Here is a 19,602-nt window from a genome sequence, read left to right as displayed (position 1 = left end):
TAAAATTACTGACTGTTTTGAGTATTAAACTTATTAAATAAATCAAGTATACCTATTTTCATTCTTTCAGCACACAGCATTTGTTAATAACCGAAGATGCTTTAGACATTTAGCTAACCATGACAGTATATGACAACTGTCTCACAAACTCTGCCTGGGAGTTTATTCATCTTACTAAGGAAGATCTTATCTTGGTAAATGTTAACAATATAATTTTAAAGAGGAAAGAAAATAGCTCAAGATGGTTATTACTTGCATTTGGAGGGAAAAAAGGATTTATGGGAGATGTGGCATTTGACCAAGGCCTTGAAGTATGGTTAAGGAAAGACATTTCTTAAGGGGAGAGCAAAGGGTATAAATCAGCAGAGGCAAGAAATGTGGACAATTATTTTGAGGCAATAAGGATACTTCTTGGCTAGAAAATGTTATGCTTAATACAGAGGCATGGTGTAAAATAAAACTAATGTTAACTTGAGAAAACATTTTGGAGAAACTAAAATTCCCAGGTGACTATTTTGACCTTTATGGGAAGCAGCATAACATGTTGAACGTGTGATGACTCTGCTTTTGAAACACGTGGCGAGCACGTGGTGCCAGGGACCGGGGGTGTCAAGGCCCAGGCAAGGCTCTGACCTGGCCCACGGGTACATCATATCTGTAGCCACATAGATATGGAATATATTATAAAACAACAGAGTATATCAGATCTGTCAGTGGAAGCTTTATTTCACAAATGGTGTTGGAAAACTTGGTTAGTTGTTTGTGGAACAGAAACCAATCTGCATGTTCACTTCATGTCAAACCCTGAAATAATCACCAACCCTCAAAATAGGGTTGTAGTCAGTTGTCTGTTGGGAACTTATCTAAACCTAAAAACAGGTTTTAAAAATTAAAGGGAAAAAATAAAATGGATAGACTCAACTATACAACTATACAAACTATACAACAACTCTACAAAAATGTATGTTTTTATATGTCCCTCACCCTACCCTATTACAAGTTTGTAAATAACTGGGAAAATGCTTGCAGGGAATACAAGCAAGGATTAGTCTCAAAAGAAATTGAATGAATAGATAAAAACAGTAAGAGGAACAAAAAATGAGGAAGATGAATGAATGATATAATTAGATTATTTATAAGGTTAAATAGTTAATAGTTATAAGGGTAAACTGGAAAAAATCAGTTTTCATTCCAATCCCAAAGAAAGGCAGTGCCAAAGAATGCTCAAACTACTGCACAATTGCACTCATCTCACACACTAGTAAAGTAATGCTCAAAATTCTCCAAGCCAGGCTTCAATAGTATGTGAACCGAGAAATTCCAGATGTTCAAGCTGGATTTAGAAAACGCAGAGAAACCAGAGATCAAATTGCCAACATTCATTGGATCATTGAGAAAGCAAGAAGTTCCAGAAAAATATGTACTTTTGCTGTACTGAATACCCCAAAGCCTTTGACTGTGTGGATCACAACAAACTGGAATTCTTAAAGAGATGGGAATACCAGACCACCTTACCTGCCTCCTGAGAAACCTGTATGCAGGTCAAGAAGCAACAGTTAGAACTGGACATGGAACAACAGACTGGTTCCAAATAGGAAAAGGAGTATGTCCAGGCTGTATATTGTCACCCTGCTTATTTAACTTATATGCAGGGTACATCATGAGAAACACTGGGCTGCGTGAAGCTCAAGCTGGAATCAAGATTTCCAGGAGAAATATCAGTAACCTCAGATATGCAGATGACACCACCCTTATGGCAGAAAGTGAAGAAGAACTAAAAAGCCAGAGGGAAAACCTGGCTTAAAACTCAGCATTCAGAAAACTTAGATCATGGCATCTGGTCCCATCACTTCATGACAAATAGATGGGGAAACAGTGGAAACAGTGAGAGACTTTATTTTCTTGGGCTCCAAAATCACTGCAGTGGGTGACCGCAGCCATGAAATTAAAAGATACTTGCTCCTTGGAAGCTATGACCAACCTAGACAGCATATTTAAAAAGCAGAGACATTACTTTGCTGACAAAGGTTCATCTAGTCAAAGCTGTGTTTTTTCCAGTAGTCATGTATGGATGTGAGAGTTGGATCATATAAGAAAGCTGAGCACTGAAGAATTGATGCTTTTGAACTGTGGTGTTGGAGAAGACTCTTGAGAATCCCTTGGATTGCAAGGAGATCCAACCAGTCCATCCTAAAGAAAATTGGTCCTGAATGGTCATTGGAAGGACTGATGCTGAAGCTGAAGCTCCAATATTTTGGCCACCTGATGCAAAAAAAACTGACTCTTTAGAAAAGACCCTGATGCTGGGAAAATTGAAGGCAGGAAGAGATGGGGATGACAGAGGATGAGATGGTTGGATGGCATCACTGACTCAATGAACATGAGTTTGGGCAAGCTCCACGAGTTGGTGATGTACAGGGAAGCATGGTGTGCTGTAGTCCATGGGGTCACAAAGAGTTGAACATGACTGAGTGACTGAACTGATAAGATTAAAATCTGGGGGAAAAAAAGCATTAAGAAGTAATCAATTTAAAAATGTGATTTAAATAGAACTGCCATATGACCCAGCAATCCCACTTCTGGGCATACACACCAAGGAAACCAGATCTGAAAGAGACACGTGCACCCCAATGTTCATCGCAGCACTGTTTATAATAGCCAGGACATGGAAGCAACCCAGATGCCCATCAGCAGACGAATGGATGAGGAAGCTGTGGTACATATACACCATGGAATACTACTCAGCCATTAAAAAGAATTCATTTGAATCAGTTCTAATGAGATGGATGAAACTGGAGCCCATTATACAGAGCGAAGTAAGCCAGAAAGATAAAGACCATTACAATATACTAACACATATATATGGACTTTAGAAAGATGGTAAGGATAACCCTATATCCAAAACAGAAAAAGAGACTCAGATGTATGGAACAGACTTGTGGACTCTGGGAGAAGGAGAGGGTGGGATGTTTCAGGAGAACAGCATTGAAACATGTATATTATCTAGGGTGAAACGGATAACCAGCTCAGGTTGGGTACATGAGACAAGTGCTCGGGCCTGGTGCACTGGGAAGACCCAGAGGGATCGGGTGGAGAGGGAGGTGGGAGGGGGGACTGGGATGGGGAATACATGTAAAAAAAAAAAAAAGAAAAAAAAATAAAAATGTGATTTGACAAATTTTTCCCAAGGAAATTGGCAAAAGGATTTTTTAAAAATATTATGTAATATTGTTAAGGGGCTTCCCTAGTGGCTTACCAGTTAAGAAATGGGTTCAATCCCTGAATTGGGAAAATCCCCTGAAGAAGAAAATGGCAACCCACTGCAATACTCTTGCTTGGGAAATCCCATAGACAGAAGGGCCTGGTAGTTACCATCCATGGGGTCAGAAAGAGTCAGACATGACTTAGCGACTAAACAACATGTAATACCGTTGTTTACAAAATGAGACAGGCACTTCTATAAAGTACTCATAGTGACATGTTCTCTGGTGTCGTTCTTTTGCAAAGTAATTTGGGGCTATGTATCAAAATCCTCCAACATTGGCCTAACGATTCCTCTTTTGACACATTCATTCTAAGGAAATAATTTTAAATATAATGAAAGGACTCTACTCAAAGGTATTCCTAAGAATATTACTTAAAATTTTGCAACAATGGATATACCCTAAATTTATCACATTCAGGAAAATGTATTTATAAACTATAGAATATATGTGTATATATTTGATGGAAAATCAGGAAAATTTTTAAATTGTATATGTAAGTAATTTGTAATAAGGATGAAAATGTTTATGTTTTGGTGACAATACAATATATGCATTTGATCAGAGTTATATAAAATAAACTACACACACACACAAGCACGTGAGAGATTGGAGACAATTTCCAGATTGTCAGCTTTTAAATGTGTATATTAGGCTCTTTCTTTTCTCCTTTATATACTTTTGGCTGAATATGTGGTTAATGCTAAAGTAGAAGCCTGGAAATTAAAGTCTTTCATTTACTACATAGAAGAAATAGTCATATGAGTAAACCAGACTGGAAAAGGGATCGACTGTAGTGACAAAACCAGAAAGGGGTGTGAAGTCAGGAAAATGCACGTATTTGGAGGCAGGAGGGGAACGGGAGCCTGTCAGGCTTGGAGCAGGACGGCAAGAAAAGCGAGGGCTCCTGAAACTCTGGGTGGGTGAATCTCAGGAAGAGAGTGCCACCCATCAGTGAGGGCGGGAGGGGGGAGGCAAGGAGTCTGATGAGTGGGGAAGGCTGGCCTTCCAGAAGCCTCAGCCGAGTCCAGGAAATTAGGAGCTGAGCGGCTTGAAACTGGTAAAGTCGATATTTGAAATGGTCAGGAAGAAAGGGAGGCCACACATGCCTGCTCCCCAATGAAGAGCCAAAATCAGGCAGAAAAGGTAAATGTGCAGGTGGCATAGCAGCGGGCTGTTTCCTCACTCTGCACTGGCGGTGGTGGTGGGGTTCACGACTGTCTGAGTGGAATGTACACAGTAGGAGGGTAACCCTGGATTCAGTACAGGAAAGCAGACCGGATGCTTCTTCTCAGCCCTCTTTGATGCCTTTCCTGTGGTCGGAGCAGGGCATCTCACATATGCTGCTACCCTCTGTGCCTCTCACGCTCTTGGGGAGGGGGTCCCTGAGCTGTTCCAGGGGGTCCAGGGTCAGTGCCTCAGACATCTGCACTGTTGCTCTAGATGGGCTGACGGAGGAGGACTGATAGAAACCATTCTGCTCAGTAAAGCCTTGAGCCAAATCTCCCCTATTTGCAGTGGAGGAGGGGATTATTAGTTGAAAAATAAATAAGATAGTTGTCACTATTCCGAATTCTAAGCTAAAAACTTTTCCAGAGTTTTCTCAGTGACAGTTTTCAGCTGAGTATATAAGAGTAGCCTCATCATGACCTCATATGTAGACTGAAAATCATTCATCTCCCAATTTCTCAATGGAACTTAGGTGGTGGAGGCAGGTTGCATGGTTGTGGACCACCCCTCTATTCTGGGCTTTTCAAATGCATGCTGTTGACCCATGGAAGTCAAAGCAAACTCTCTGTCTGCTGTGTCTGATCTCCAGTGTAATCCCTGTCTGTTTACCGTAGGTGCCTACCCTCGGCTCTCACTGAGCTTTCGGTTGAAGAGAAACATTGGATACTTCATTCTCCAGACCTACATGCCCTCTATCCTAATTACAATTCTCTCATGGGTGTCCTTCTGGATCAATTATGATGCATCTGCGGCTAGAGTTGCCCTTGGTATGTGCTATTTTTAAATGATACCTAAAATATAAAGTCACCATATTATTACAATATGAAGGGAGTTCAAAGACTATAGTTCAACTACAATTTTTGACATCGTGACACCAGTCTTGCCCATATAGTCACTTTTTATCTTGAAATACTAATTTCATGCATGATTCCCTTGATGTGTTAATTTAATTATAAGGCTCAAATGTGAATTTTCATGCCCATGAAAGGGAAAATATGCTTGCCGAATATTTGCATAATAAAACTGTTTTTGACACTAATTTTAAAGCAAGGATTAACATCTCCTGTTCAAAATCAGCCTATGGCCCAGAAAAGAGACTTGATTAATTGCACATTCTTTTTTAAGTCAGAAAAATAGCCAAATGTTATACCATATCATTGGAATTACACAAATTAATGAGCATTAAAATATGATACTAAATTCTGAGTTGTTCTCAAGTGCTGTAGTGATCTCTTCTGGCCATTGGTCTCTTAACAGTTGCATTATTAGCTGATGTACAGTATATATTATGTGTTCCCCTATGATTTCTAATTTCTTTTTATTATTAAGACAAGGCTTATATTTTCAGAAACATTATTTTCTACTGAACTAATTATTATGAAACTACGTGGACCAAATATTCATTTAAATACATTTTAGGTAAGAACGAAGCTGAAGAGCAGTTGTCCAATTTATACCTTATATGGGTAGGGTTGAGTTTAATTCCTGGGAGTGAAATAATTAATAATACCTTTCAAAATTGAAGAAAAGAATTAAAACAATTCTGCTTGTAAGCCTGCATAAAAGCATAAGTGTTCAGGGATCTGGTTGTCCCTCTTTCCTACTTTTTCTTTTTACTGTCTCTTCCCAGAAATTTAAGTTGCTTAGCATCTTGCTTCCAAGGGAATGTGTGTACATGTGCATAAGTGGATATCTGGCTTAGACCCACAGACAAGTGACTCACATTGATTCAGGATTAGATTTTTTTCCTAATGAAACTTAGGAAATGCAGCTTAAGAAACCTAGGTAACTAATTCTAAAGTGTTAGGTGAATGTAAAGACACTTAGAGAAGAATAAAGTATCAAAAAATTAAAAGTTTTGTAGTAACTGTTAATATATTTCTGATGGGTTTGGAATGGATTCCCTAGTGGCTCAGCAGTAAAGAATCAGCCTACAATGCAGAAGATGTGGGTTCAGTCCCTGGGTCAGGAAGATCCCCTGGAAAAGGGAATGGCTATCCACGCCAATATTCTTGCCGAGAAAAATCCCGTGGACAGAGTAGCCTGGCAGGCTACAGTCCGTGGGGTCACAAAGAATCAGACATGACTGAGCATGCACATGCACACTGGTAAGGGAAAAATCTCCTGAAAATATCTTCAGGATTTTTTACTGCCTGCAGAGGTTACCCTGTAACATCAATCCTTTCTGTGAAAGGCAAAGTCACTCAGTCATGTCCTTTCTGTAGCTTTTGCCTTTTTCGCTAATGTTACTAGATCGCTCTTTGTTAAGCTAATTTCTCTTATCACCTGAAGAATTTACAGCTAAAGTGAATTTGCAGGGGCAGATCCAAATTTGGGGAGCTGTTAGCTTATTAAATTTAGGAAGCTCTCTTTAAGAAAAAGAATGTAAAATATACAGAGTTCCCAGAACCCCTCCTGAGCCTGTAAGAATCCTGTGCTAGAGGAGATCAGAAGCTGCGGCTTCCTGAGCTTCCAGGGACTCTGCCTCATTTTTTGAGAAAACCAGAGAGATATGAGTACTGAAGAACCAGAATTATCAGGCATCATCAGAAGTGAGGTGTACTGAAAATGCAGATTCCTCAGTTTTCTATATGTATGTATGTTAGTTGTTGCAGTTGTGCCTGACTCTTTGTGACCACCTGGACTGTAGCCCTCCAGAGTCCTCTATCCATGAGATTCTCCAGACAAGATTACTGGAATAGGTTGCCATGTTGTAATCCAGAGGATCTTTGCCACCCAGGGATCAAACCTCAGTCTCTTACATCTCCTGCATTGGTGGGTGGGTTCTTTACCACTAGCGCCATCTGGGAAGCCCTCTCAATTTTCCAGATGATACAAATTCTATAGCTCCTAAATGGTAAATATCTTCCACAGCACTAAATAAATAGTCTACCTGGAGTGGGTTAGAGTGGATATAGCCTCATTACAGTGTATGAAAGTAGATTCCACTTTTTCTTGACAACCCGGCCTTGTTGCTATAAACTTCAATCATGCTTCTGTGGGTTTGAGGGACAGAGGAGTGGTTTGCCCAGATTTGCTAAGGTATTACGCCTGGAGATGTGCTGGGTCCTGGTGAATATCAGAAGTCCAGGAGCCAGGCATGAAAGGCAGAATTGAAGGCATTTGTTAGAGTCAGGTGGACCTGAGTTTAGAGGTCCAGAACGCAGCTGTGGTCTCCAGGCTTCAGCGTCTGGCCCAGTAGACATCTGGCAGGTCCAGCTCTGAGCATGGGACTCCGGCCTCTCTCTCCTCTGTCCCAGCTCCTGCATGAGACAGTCTTCGAGCCTGGGTCTGCAGGACGTGGAAAATGACAGCACAGAAACTCTATTTGGCTAAGAAAAAAAGTGTATCATCAGGTTATGAACTCTGAATAACACCAAGAACAGTAATCATGCTGCAACTTATCAAATACTCAGGTGCCAAGTTCTGTGCAAGCCCATGAAAATGGTTACCTGACCCATGAACCAGAAGATACACAGCCCAGTGGGCGGTGTTCGCATTTTACAAAGAAGGGCGTGAAATCCAGAAAAGCTAATCAACTGGTGCAAAGTCATATAATACTGAGTGTCACAAGAAAGAGTTTAAACCAGCTGGTCTGACGCCAAAGCTCTTAACCACTACAGGTGATTTCTACATTGTCAATAGACAGTGTACAGAAGAGTTCTTTGGCCTATTACATTGTAAAAATGATGGATGTTTTTAAAAGCTCAGCAAGAATTATTTTAAATCATTCTTATTGAGGCATCTCTCAAAACCTTTAAGATGATAATGTCCTCAGTGCCTCTTGGAGAGGCTAGGACCATGGTTTGGGGGCTTTTATTGGAGAACAACACAAACCTGCCCACTCCACATGTCCTGTCATGTACTACATCCTTTGAAATGCTTAGAGTGCGGTTTGCCTTCATCCTGAGTGGCTGCATGGTGGTGAGTGCTTCCTGCTTCTAAGTGAGGTCTGAGAGGTGCAGGTCTGCATGGAGCGATGCTCAGTGAAAACTTCCTTGACACACCCCTCTGGCTCAGGGCACTATTGAATCTGGAGTCATCAAGGATTGTCTCTCTACTTGAAGCAAAATGCTGATTCTTCACCCAGCTGTGCTGCACAGATGTTCTTGTGCTTTGGGATCTTATGCCTCTGCTGCTGAGTGCTGGCACCCACATCCATTAATCTGTTAGTGCTAGAAGCCCCCAGACTACAAAGTTGGGTGTTGTAATTACATGGTCTTCCTCAAAACTACTGGTCTTTCTGGAAGTGAAAATTTATATTAAAATAATTTAGGCCACATGATTTGGGTCACAAAGGAGAAAAATGATATATCTTTAGATCAAATGATATAAATTACATTTTTATTTCACAATCATCTTTATAAATGTGGTTTTCAAATATAATATTTTATTAACATACTATTAATGAGAAATAATTCGAGACTAATAATTAACAAGACTTAACATCTTGGTAAATGTATGAAGAACAGAGAAAGCACCACTCGGCTATCTCCCATTCTGCCATTGAACAGAATTCGCTTAGAGAGTGAAAGTTCAGCGTGAGGCTGCCAGGAATTGGGTCTCCTGCCAAGAAACTGGAGGCTACTGGAAAATATATTTTTCTGTGATGCTGATAATGATAACATTTCCTGTTGTGAGTGTTAACAATACCAGTTACTGGTAGTCTATCACCATGGTGTTTACACTTCACAGCAGCTTTAGACAACAATTGTGGACCCATCAAGCTCACTCAAGTCATAGCTGGGACATGATGGAGCTGGGCTTTCAGCCCAGGAGCATGTGGTTCTATTACTCAGGCCATGAACCACTGCATCTCACTGTCCACAATTATCTTGATGGGAAGGAAAACAGTACAAGGAATTAGAGACTGAATAGCCTTTCAGACTAGGAGGTCATGTGAGCCCAAAGTGGAGAGCCGGGGGCACTCACCACGAAACCTTCCTCTTACGGGGTCCTTGCCCACTTTCCTCAGACCAGCTTTGCCAGGCTGAGTGCTCTTGACATGTGCTGGCCGTGCCTGTGCTCTGTTCCTTGAATCCACTTTCTGGGGACATCTACTGAGGCCTGTGTTGATACATGTCCACTTAGAGCAGTCATCTGGAGAGCCAAAGCAATGACTAAGCAGAGCACTTTCCAAAGTCCATTTGGAAGGAAAACATGAGTTATGGAAGCAGCATTACAAAATTTTGGATAATAGTGAGAACACCTGATTTTGTAGCATCTACGTGGGGTTTTGCACTTCTTTGTAAACTGTACTTATACCATTGCCATTTTCAAAATTTAAAAGTTCCCAGGTGCACATGAATTTTATGTTAAAAAAGAGTCTTAAAATATTCTGACATCTTTGATTTCCACACATTCTTTGGCAGCCCTGGTTTGTAGTCAGACATGAACATAGGTCCTCTGCTCCTTGGTTCCCTCATCTCCTCCTACCGGCAGCTCAGCATGTGTGGACAGAAGTCTGGGCTCGCTTCTCCAGGAGGTCCCGAGCAAGGGGAGCCCTGGGCTCTGGTGCTCCACCAAGGGTGGGATGGGAGTCTGGAGGGCATCAGATGAAGATGCTTAACAAACCTAGCTCCTAACTCCGGGAGTTGAGTGGGGCTCCAGGGGACTCAGAGAAGAGGTCTAGTGAGCCCATGTGTCCGGCCTCTCAGGCTTACACCGCCTGCCGGCCTGGGGAACATCACTGGTTTTCTGGGTGACTACAGCTGAAGGACCATGGCTGAAGTTCTCACCTGGAAGGTCTCCTTCTTGAGAGGAGTCCTCACATAGCCACGACCCTCTTGGGTCCCAAAAGACACATGAGGAGTCACATGCTGTAGCATCAGTCTTGTGGATAGAAAAGAACTGGCTCTTTGGAACTGCCTTGCTTTTTTGAGACTTCTTAATATTTCAGAAGCTACTATCTCAGAGAGAGCAAGTCAGCAGCAGTAACGCCCGTCACTGAGAAGTGAGTGGTGCAGTTCCTTCCCTCATATGTGGCTTCACTCAGTGAACCCTGGTCGTGTCATGGGCCAATGAGTCTCCTGCTCTCTGTGGCTTCAGATCATCCTGTATGGAATCTTTGTACACCAAGAACATGCCCATTGCTATGGGAGAAATATGGTCCTTACATGTTTTATGAGACTAAACATAGCTCCCTTAGGGGGAAAATTCATTCATTATTCACCTAACATTATTCATACTAACTAAAGAATTGAAAACAATGACATTGACAAAAAAAGAGATCAGATCACTCGGCCCAGAGCATGGTAAGATGCTATACTTTGAATAAAATCATCAGCTTTTGTCTGAAACCACCATGTCCTGAGGCAGCTTTGTAACCTTGTTCTTAGCTGAGGGGGGAAGTTGCTCTGTGAAGTAATCTGTTCTCCAGAACTTCACTCAAACATTCCCTGTCTTTGCACTCAGGGCTAGATCCTGTCCTTAGTAGCTTTAAGTCATTGCCTCCTTTCCCTTTGTGGAGAAAGAAATGGCAACCCACTCCAGTATTCTTGCCTGGAGAATCCCATGGACGGAGGAGCGTAGCAGGCTACATACAGTTCATGGGGTTGCAAAGAGTCGGACACGACTGAGCGACTTCACTTTCACTTCCTTCCCCTTGCTCTAAGGCCTTATGGTAAGAATCATTTTCTTCACAAGTGGCCATGGATAACCGTCTTAGATTCTCCACAGATTCATCCTTCTTCCTTGAAGCTTCTCATCCAGACACTTAGTGTTTTATGATAAATTCTGGGTTTGTTTTAATTTCTCCCAGCTTTCCTGCAGGACAACCTCTGCTTTGCCCCCACACTTCTCCATCCACCTGTGGGTTAGGTGGGATGGGAGGTGCCTCCCAAGCGTGGTGGGTGAAGAGGTGTCAGCTCCCTAGCCCCAGGAGTGACCTGCTGCCCAAACCATGCGCTCTGTATTCTGTTGCGCTTAGATCACCCAACAGCATGCAATCACTTGTTTCCAACTCCTTCAAGCTGTTTGAGAAAATAAAGCAGGAGGGTGAGGAGTGAGGAACTGAGCAGGGGACCGCAGCCTCTCACGCTCCCGTCTGTCTTGCAGGGATCACCACCGTGCTGACCATGACAACCATCAACACGCACCTGCGGGAGACGCTGCCCAAAATCCCCTATGTCAAAGCCATTGACATGTACCTCATGGGCTGCTTTGTCTTTGTCTTTCTGGCCCTACTGGAGTATGCCTTCGTCAACTACATTTTCTTTGGACGAGGCCCTCAAAGGCAGAAGAAGCTTGCGGAAAAGAACGCCAAGGCGAAGAACGACCGCTCGAAGACTGACAGCAACCGGGTAGGCCACCCCGCCTCGCCCTGCCCATCCCCTGCCTTTCCCAGACTTCCAGCCCCTCAGCATCATGGCCTTTAGGTAGGAGTGATGTGGGCTTGTTGACCGTAGCCTAAAATGTGGCCTCTGTAAGTCACTGAGTTAAAAGCAAAAAATTGGTGCAAAAGTTGGAGAAGCCAAAAACTTACCAGTTTCCAAATATGAAAAGAAAACAAAAGATATCAGAATGAATGAAATTCTGGCATGTGGGGCCCCAACTTGACAGGCAAAAACATTTTCCAGAAGGTTGCAATTTTTCTTCAGTGGTCAAATTACAGATGTGATAGCCAGCATGGCACTGTTCTTCACATGGTGTGGACAGCTCTCTCTCTCATCTATCCTGGTTCCAGGTCTCTAGTACAGGGCAGGAGCTGTGTGCTGTCCCAGGGCTCTCATGGAACTAGCCTGGCCAGGCCTTGCTGGCTGTGTTCTGCAAAATGCCAGGCAGCCAGCCCTGGGCAACGGTGGCCAAGCTGGGAGCTTCTCTAGACCCATGGGCTCTGAACCCAGAGGTTCTGTTCAGTCACTCAGTCATGTCAAGCTCTTTGTGACCCCATAAACTACAGCATAACAGGCTTCCCTGTCCATCACCAACACCCAGAGCATGGTAAAACTCATGTCAATAGAGTCGGTGATGCCTTTCAACCATCTGACCCTCTGTCATCCCCTTCTCCACCTGCCTTCAATCTTTCTCAGCATCAGCGTCTTTTTTAGTGAGTCAGTTCTTCGCATCAGGTGGCCAAAGTATTGGGGTTTCAGCTTCAGCATCAGTCCTTCCAATGAACACCCAGGACTGATCTCCTTTAGGATGGACTGGTTTGATCTCCTTGCAGTCCAAGGGACTCTCAAGAGTCTTCTCCAACACCACAGTTCTAAAGCATCAATTCATTGGCACTCAGCCTTCCTTATAGTCCAATTCTCATGTCCATACATGACTACTGTAAAAACCATAGCCTTAACTAGATGGACTTTTGTCAGCAAAGTGATATCTCTGCTTTTTAATATTCTGTCTAGGTTGGTCATAGCTTTTCTTCCAAGGAACAAGCATCTTTTAATGTCATGGCTGCAGTCAACATTCACACTGATTTAGGAGCCCTCAAAAATAAAAGTCTCTCACTATTTCCATTGTTTCCCCTTCTACTTGCCATGAAGTGATGGCACCGGATGCCATGATCTTAGTTTTCTGAATGCTGAGTTTTAAGCCAGCTTTTTCACTCTTCTCTCTCACTTTCATCAAGAGACTCTTTAGTTCTTCACTTTCTGCTATAAGAGTGATGTCATCTGCATATCTGAGGTTATTGATATTTCTCCTGGCAATCTTGATTCCAGCTTGTGCTTCATCCAGCCTAGCATTTCTCATGATGTACTCCGCATATAAGTTAAATAAGCAGGATGACAATATACAGCCTTGACGTACTCCTTTTCCTATTTGGAACCAGTCTGTTGTTCTATGTCCAGTTCTAACTGTTGCTTCTTGACCTGCATACAGATTTCTGAGGAGGCAGGTCAGGTGGTCTGGTATTCCCATCTCTTGAAGAATTTTCCACAGTTTGTTGTGATCCACATAGTCAAAGGCTTTAGCATAGTCAATGAAGCAGTAGATGTTTCTCTGGAACCCTCTTGCTTTTTCAGTGATCCAATGGATGTTGGTGTTTTGATCTCTGGTTCCTCTGCCTTTTCTAAGTCCAGATCAAATATCTGGAAGTTCTCCATTCATATTCTGTTGAAGCCTCACTTGGAGAATTTTGAGCATTACTTTGCTAGCTTGTGAGATGAGTGCAACTGTGCAGTAATTTGAACATTCTTTGGCATTGCCTATCTTGGGAATTGGAATGAAAACGGACCTTTTCCAGTCCTGTGGCCACTGCTGAGTTTTCCAAATTTGCTGGCATACTGAGTGCAGCACTTTCACAGCATCATCTTTCAGGATTTGAAATAACCTAACTGGAATTCCATCGCCTCCACTAGCTTTGTTTGTAGTGATGCTTCCTAAGGCCCACTTGACTTCACATTCCAGGATGTCTGGCTCTGGGTGAGTGATCACACCATCGTGGTTATCTTGGTCATTAAGATCTTTTTTGTATAGTTCTTCTGTGTATTCTTGCCACCTCTTCTTAATATCTTCAGCTTCTGTTAAGTGCATACCATTTCTGTCCTTTATTGTGCCCATCTTTGAATGAAATGTTCCCTTGGTGTCTTTAATTTTCTTGAAGAGATCTCTAGTCTTTCCCATTGTATTGTTTTCTACTATTTCTTTGCATTGATCACTGAGGAAGGCCTTCTTATCTCTCCTTGCTATTCTTTGGAACTCTACATTCAAATGGGTATATCTTTCCTTTTCTCCTTTGCGTTAGCGTCTCTTCTTTTCTCAGCTCTTTGTAAGGCCTCCTCAGACAACCATTTTGCCTCTTTGTGTTTCTTTTTCTTGGGAATTTTCTTGATCACTGCCTCCTGTACAATGTCACAAACCTCAACCATATTTCTTCAGGCACTCTGTCTATCAGATCTAATCCCTTGAATCTGTTTGTCACTTCCACTGTGTAAGAGACATGCTATGGGTCACAGCTGGATGGGCTTGTGGTCTGAACCCAGAAAGGGCACCAATCAGTTTCTTCCTCAAGCTCCCTCATCTCACTCTTACATATTTCCAGTTACAAACTTTGCAATTAGATGTCTTTTCCACTTATTTTATTAATAAAAACCATATGTCATTGCAATTATAAACACTATTTTAGTGAAAGCACAATGTTGTGTCTTATAAAATTTTTGTCTTTATCTTTTACCTCTTGCATCACTTCAAGTCTTCAAAAATGTACCTCCACTGATGGACATACTGGGCTTGTTCCTATATTTCTTTACTTTTAAATGCTTCTTACTAAATTCACTTATTCTCAGGCTCATGAGATTTCCTTGTTCTTTCTGGTGGGTGCTGTTAGTGCGTCACTGACCCAAACCTCTCTCAGGGGTGCGGCAGCTCCCTGGAGGGGTGCAGTGCCCATGGCCTTCCAGTGGTCAGAATAGGTCCCTGGATGTTCATGAATGAGTGAAAGTAGTTAAATGACTGTAAATGGCTCCATTCCTTTCAGTGGCACATAAAGTTGGTCAGAGAAACCAGGATGTGTGAATAAAATCAGGCTTTCACAGGCGAACTGACCTTGAATTTCTTACTGGAATGTATACGTAGCGCCATGTGGTGTGTTTCTAAATTAGTCCACATCCTACTATGCATACACAGTGTGCTTTGGTCACACTGTTTCCAAGGAAACAAGAATTCATCGCATTATTATTGTTTCCATTACACAGACACACAGACAATACTGTTTTTCCAAATCCCCTTGTAATTTAAACAGGCTTAGATTTCTTCTAAATGATGCTCTTTAGAAAGGTTAAATTATTGTGCTACAGAAATATGTTTTTGAGTGAAGCTTAAATTTTAAAACAGAAACAAAACCCCCAAATCTCTAAATCCACAGTGAAAATTAAGCAGAATGTAGAACTAATATATTATAAATCAGATGCAGAAGAAAATTCATAAGTCCATTTTTATTGTTTTCCTGAAAATTTGTTTCAATTTCTCAGTAGTTTTCTTAAAGCCTTTATATGTTCATATTTTTTAAAATCTGAAATTACAGATATCAGTTCTTACAGTTTAAAGTCAGCATACAAGTGCATGTTTTAAATGCATATTTGATGCTCCTAAAGGTAAACATGAAAAGTTTTGCTGACTGGATGGCCAGCCTGAAAAGCTCCACACTGCTAATTATTAGAGAAATACAAATAAAAACACAGTGAGACATCACCTTATACCAGTCAGGATGGCCATCATGAAAAAAAAATATCCACAAACAATAAATGCTGGAGAGGGTGTGAAGAAAAGGGAACCCACCTACACTGTTGGCGGGAATGTAAATTGGTACAGCCCCTGGGGCAAACAGTATGAAGGTTCCTTAAGAAAGCAAAAATAGAGTTGCCATATGATCCTGCAATCCTACTCCTGGGCATATATCCAGAAAAGATGAAAACTCTAATTTGAAAAGATACATGCACCCGAGTGTTCATAGCAGTGCTGTTCACAGTAGCCAAGAATGGAAGCAACCCAAGTGCCCACTCACAGATCAGCGGATAAAGATGTGGTACATACATACAGTGCAGTATTCCTCAGCCGCGAGAATGGACGGAACAGTGCCCTTTGCAGCAACGTGGATGGAACCACAGTGTTACACCAAGTGAAGTGAATCAGACAGAGAAAGACAAGTATCATGTGATACCGCTTACATGTGGAATCTTTAAAAAGTGATCAAGTTGTCTTCTTTCCAGAAATAAACTCACAAACATAGAAAATAAACTTATGGGTCCCAAAGGGGAAGGAGAGAGGAGGGATAAATTGGGAATTTGGGATTAGCATATATACACTAATATATATATATATGTATATATATATAAAATAGATAAATGGCCAGGACCCTATATAGTGCAGGGGAATATATTCAATCTTATAATAAAGTATAATGGAAAAGAGTGTATGTATTGAATATATGTGTGTGTGTGTGTGTGTGTGTGTGTGTGTAAAGAGTGACAGAGAACTTAATCACTTTGTTATGTACCTGAAACATTATAAATCAACTATACTTCATTAAAAAATGTTGCTGACCACACCTAAGAATTTAGTGATAATTTTAAAGTAGAAATGCATCTCCCCAAATTTCATATCACATGATCTGGATGAATGAAAAGAAAATGAGTAAAGAATCACACATTTCATGTAAAACAGAAATGGAGCTACGCACAGGCCAACACCTTCAAGAGTCCTTTCGAATTGTAATTATTCATTCACTCATTCATTTTCAGTGATGCCTCTTGGGACTGTTGATCGGTCTGGCCAGCAGTGTCCTCAGATGGCGCCTCTTGCACACCTGGGAATAAAGCGGCTCACGGGCCGCAGCTGTCCTTGGGTGGCAGCAAGGACACGCGTCGCTTCCCTTGGGGCCTGTAAGATAGCTCAGAGCACTGTCTTCAGGGACTCTGCAGGCCACCAACTTGACCATGATGCTATTGAACTTAATGTCAAACCATGAGTGCAGGTTTCCCTTATATTAACTTAGTGACAGTGTTCACATAGTCACTTAGTTTCTCCTGAGACCAGTGGTGCAATGAAAATTCTGGCCTTAATTTATTTGTGCTTGTGTTTGTTCCTGGGTTGTTTCTATAACCAAGAACCAACCATCTTCAGTTGTAATGCATGTGTTAATGGTTACAAGCCTTGTGATATTTCTCAAGTTGATCAAATGGTATTTGAATTTCATGAAGTGGCAGAAAGTCTTGCTAAGGAATCAGAGCTGCAGGCTTGATACCATTCCTCTTACTAAAGGGCAACATTTTATTCCTCACATGACAAATAGTTCCTCATTTTCCTAAAATTAGAGTATTTTACTTATTTTGAAGCTTTAAGTAGAGAATAAGATATCAACAGTGTGCCAATCTGGTGACAGATTCTTGGAAGAAACTGAACATCCCTCTAGGATACATTCCACAGGAGATGTTTTTCATCTCTGAATGTTTCTGGCTTATAGAGCAGGAAGAAAAAACTACATTGAAATCTAATTATAGTAGATATGAGACAAATTTTCAAAATAAGTGGTATTCATGAAATGCTTTAGAAATTATGAGTCATCACTCTCATTCTATACAGAGCATTTTCACAACCCCATCTGTTTTAAGATCTAAATTCTAAATGATAGGGAAAAATTAGCATCTCTTCTGGAAATATTTGTTTAAAATGTTTGGTTTCTAAGATTCAACGGATTTCAGTAACCTTTTAATTCTTGCATAAAAAATACCTTCTAGTAGTTTTGATGTAAATTTTCTACACACTGGTTCATGTTTAAATGAAAACTATGCAAAGGTAAAACTATGTCAAAAATAGCCAAATTAGTTTACTCTGAGGTCTTATTAATTCCATATCTAATTTATATATATTCAAGTTCCTTTCAACATAATGAAACAATACTGTAGCTGTTCACTCACTCTGAAATGGAGTGATGCAGTTTTTGTTAGTTCTCTGACAGCTTCAAGGCAGCCACAGGTATCAGAGCACCCAGGCACCCCAACTTTGTAAACATTGATGACCTTGAGTTCGGCTTCTCTCAGGGTGGGTTTCTTCACTGGAATCCAAGGGTGCAGACTTAGACTCGTTTTTCTGAAGTTCTTTCCCTAATGCACGAAACTGTCCAAAAGGAGGAGGGAAGACAGAATGTTGATTCATACGGCTTTGTCATTAAGTCTTGAAAAGTCAACTCAACATCCAGTTAACCTTACTTTTTGAGTTTTTTCACTCTCCCTTTGGGCTTCCTGGAATCACCATCTATCTTATTATCTCTTTGCCTTTCTCTTATCCCAGAATCCCTCTTCTTCATCCACATCTTACCCTCCTTCAAAACTTAAGCCAGATGCTCTTCTCTATGATGTTATCCTGATTTTGTCTACCCTTTTTTCTCATCATGCCTCTGTCACTCCCCACTCCATGCAGGTGGTCTTGTCCCTGTTCTTCCAGGGCATATGCTCTATGCTTAGGAGATGGCAGGTCATATTTCACTGTGCCTTCTGACCTAGACACCATCCCATTCTTTGCATCTACCAAAAAGTTTGTGCCAGAACTGGATTTGGTAAGTGCTCAGGGAATGTGTGTCCACAAATGAGTGATATTTGTCATCAGTTTGGTACCACTGAACTCACGTGCTTTCTCACTCTCCTAGAGTCAGAGGAAGGGAGAACCGTTCTTAAGCATACCTTTTTTTTTAAAAATTAAAACTACATTTAAAAAAATTTTATTGAAGTATAGCTGATTTACAATATTGTGTAAGTTTTAGATATACAGTATAGATATTAGATATTCAGCTTTACATACATGCATACATTTTTTCCAAGTTCTTTTCCTTGATAGGTTATTACTTCACACTACTATGTGTAAAATAGATGTATGTTCAGTCACTCAGTTTTGTACAACTCTTTGCAACCCTATGGACTGTAGCCCACCAGGCTCCTTTGTCCATGGGATTCTCCAGGCAAGAATATGGAGTGGGCTGCCATACCCTCCTCCAATAAAATAGATAAGCATACTTTTAAAGCCAGGTGAAAATCTGAGTCATTAGAACCACCAAGTCCATCCTAATAAATGTATCACAAAATACTTACTTTCCTCTTTAAGAAAAGACTTTATTTGGTGTTTTGCTCTACAAAACATCATAATCCCTAAATTTTGATAAAAGGAGCTTTGCATATGGCATTTTTAGTAACTAGAAAGAGATGACATTGTGGGCATATATTTTAAAATGTGCTTTAAGGGTAATACATATGCAATGTCTGCTAAACTGTATTTCCTGATTATTTGAAGCTCTTCTTCTTGAGGGCAAGGACCTTTTCTTACTCCTCCGTGCCTTTGGGTAAAGCCCAGCTCATCTGACATAGTATACTCACCTCTGTGTTTCCTTAAGACCCAACTGCCCACGGCTTCCAAAGCAAGTCCAGATCACCCCCCTTCTTAGAGAGGGTGACAACTTCTGGCGGCCCCAGCACACCCACAGCTCCTGGGTGGTCTCTGTGGAGGACGTGCTATTGCCCAGTCCGTTGCTGGCCTTTCCTTTGCTGTCTCCTCCTATTTCAACCACATTTTTATTTACCTGTCAGGCTGCTCCTACCACATGACTGAGCTCCAAACCACCAGACACTTCATTGATCCCCAAAATGGGAATATTGACTTTTTTGTTATAAGGATTTTA

General features: G+C 41.3%; 1 protein-coding gene across 2 annotated transcripts in view; it reads left to right on the top strand.

The window, feature by feature from the left end:
- The window catches only part of GABRB3 (gamma-aminobutyric acid type A receptor subunit beta3), a 279,655-nt gene that overhangs the window by 252,562 nt on the left and 7,491 nt on the right, over positions 1 to 19,602 (top strand). For both annotated transcript variants that reach the window (XM_070478115.1, XM_070478114.1), the window contains exons 7-8: positions 5,108 to 5,260; positions 11,550 to 11,794. In XM_070478115.1, coding sequence (XP_070334216.1) covers positions 5,108 to 5,260; positions 11,550 to 11,794 — 398 coding nt within the window. The remainder of the gene's footprint in view (positions 1 to 5,107; positions 5,261 to 11,549; positions 11,795 to 19,602) is intronic.

The sequence above is a fragment of the Odocoileus virginianus genome, chromosome 16 (genome assembly GCF_023699985.2).
Source record: "Odocoileus virginianus isolate 20LAN1187 ecotype Illinois chromosome 16, Ovbor_1.2, whole genome shotgun sequence".
NCBI classification, from domain to species: domain Eukaryota; kingdom Metazoa; phylum Chordata; class Mammalia; order Artiodactyla; family Cervidae; genus Odocoileus; species Odocoileus virginianus.
The sequence above is the reverse complement of the archived record's forward strand: the minus strand, read 5'-3'. Positions and strand labels throughout refer to the sequence as shown.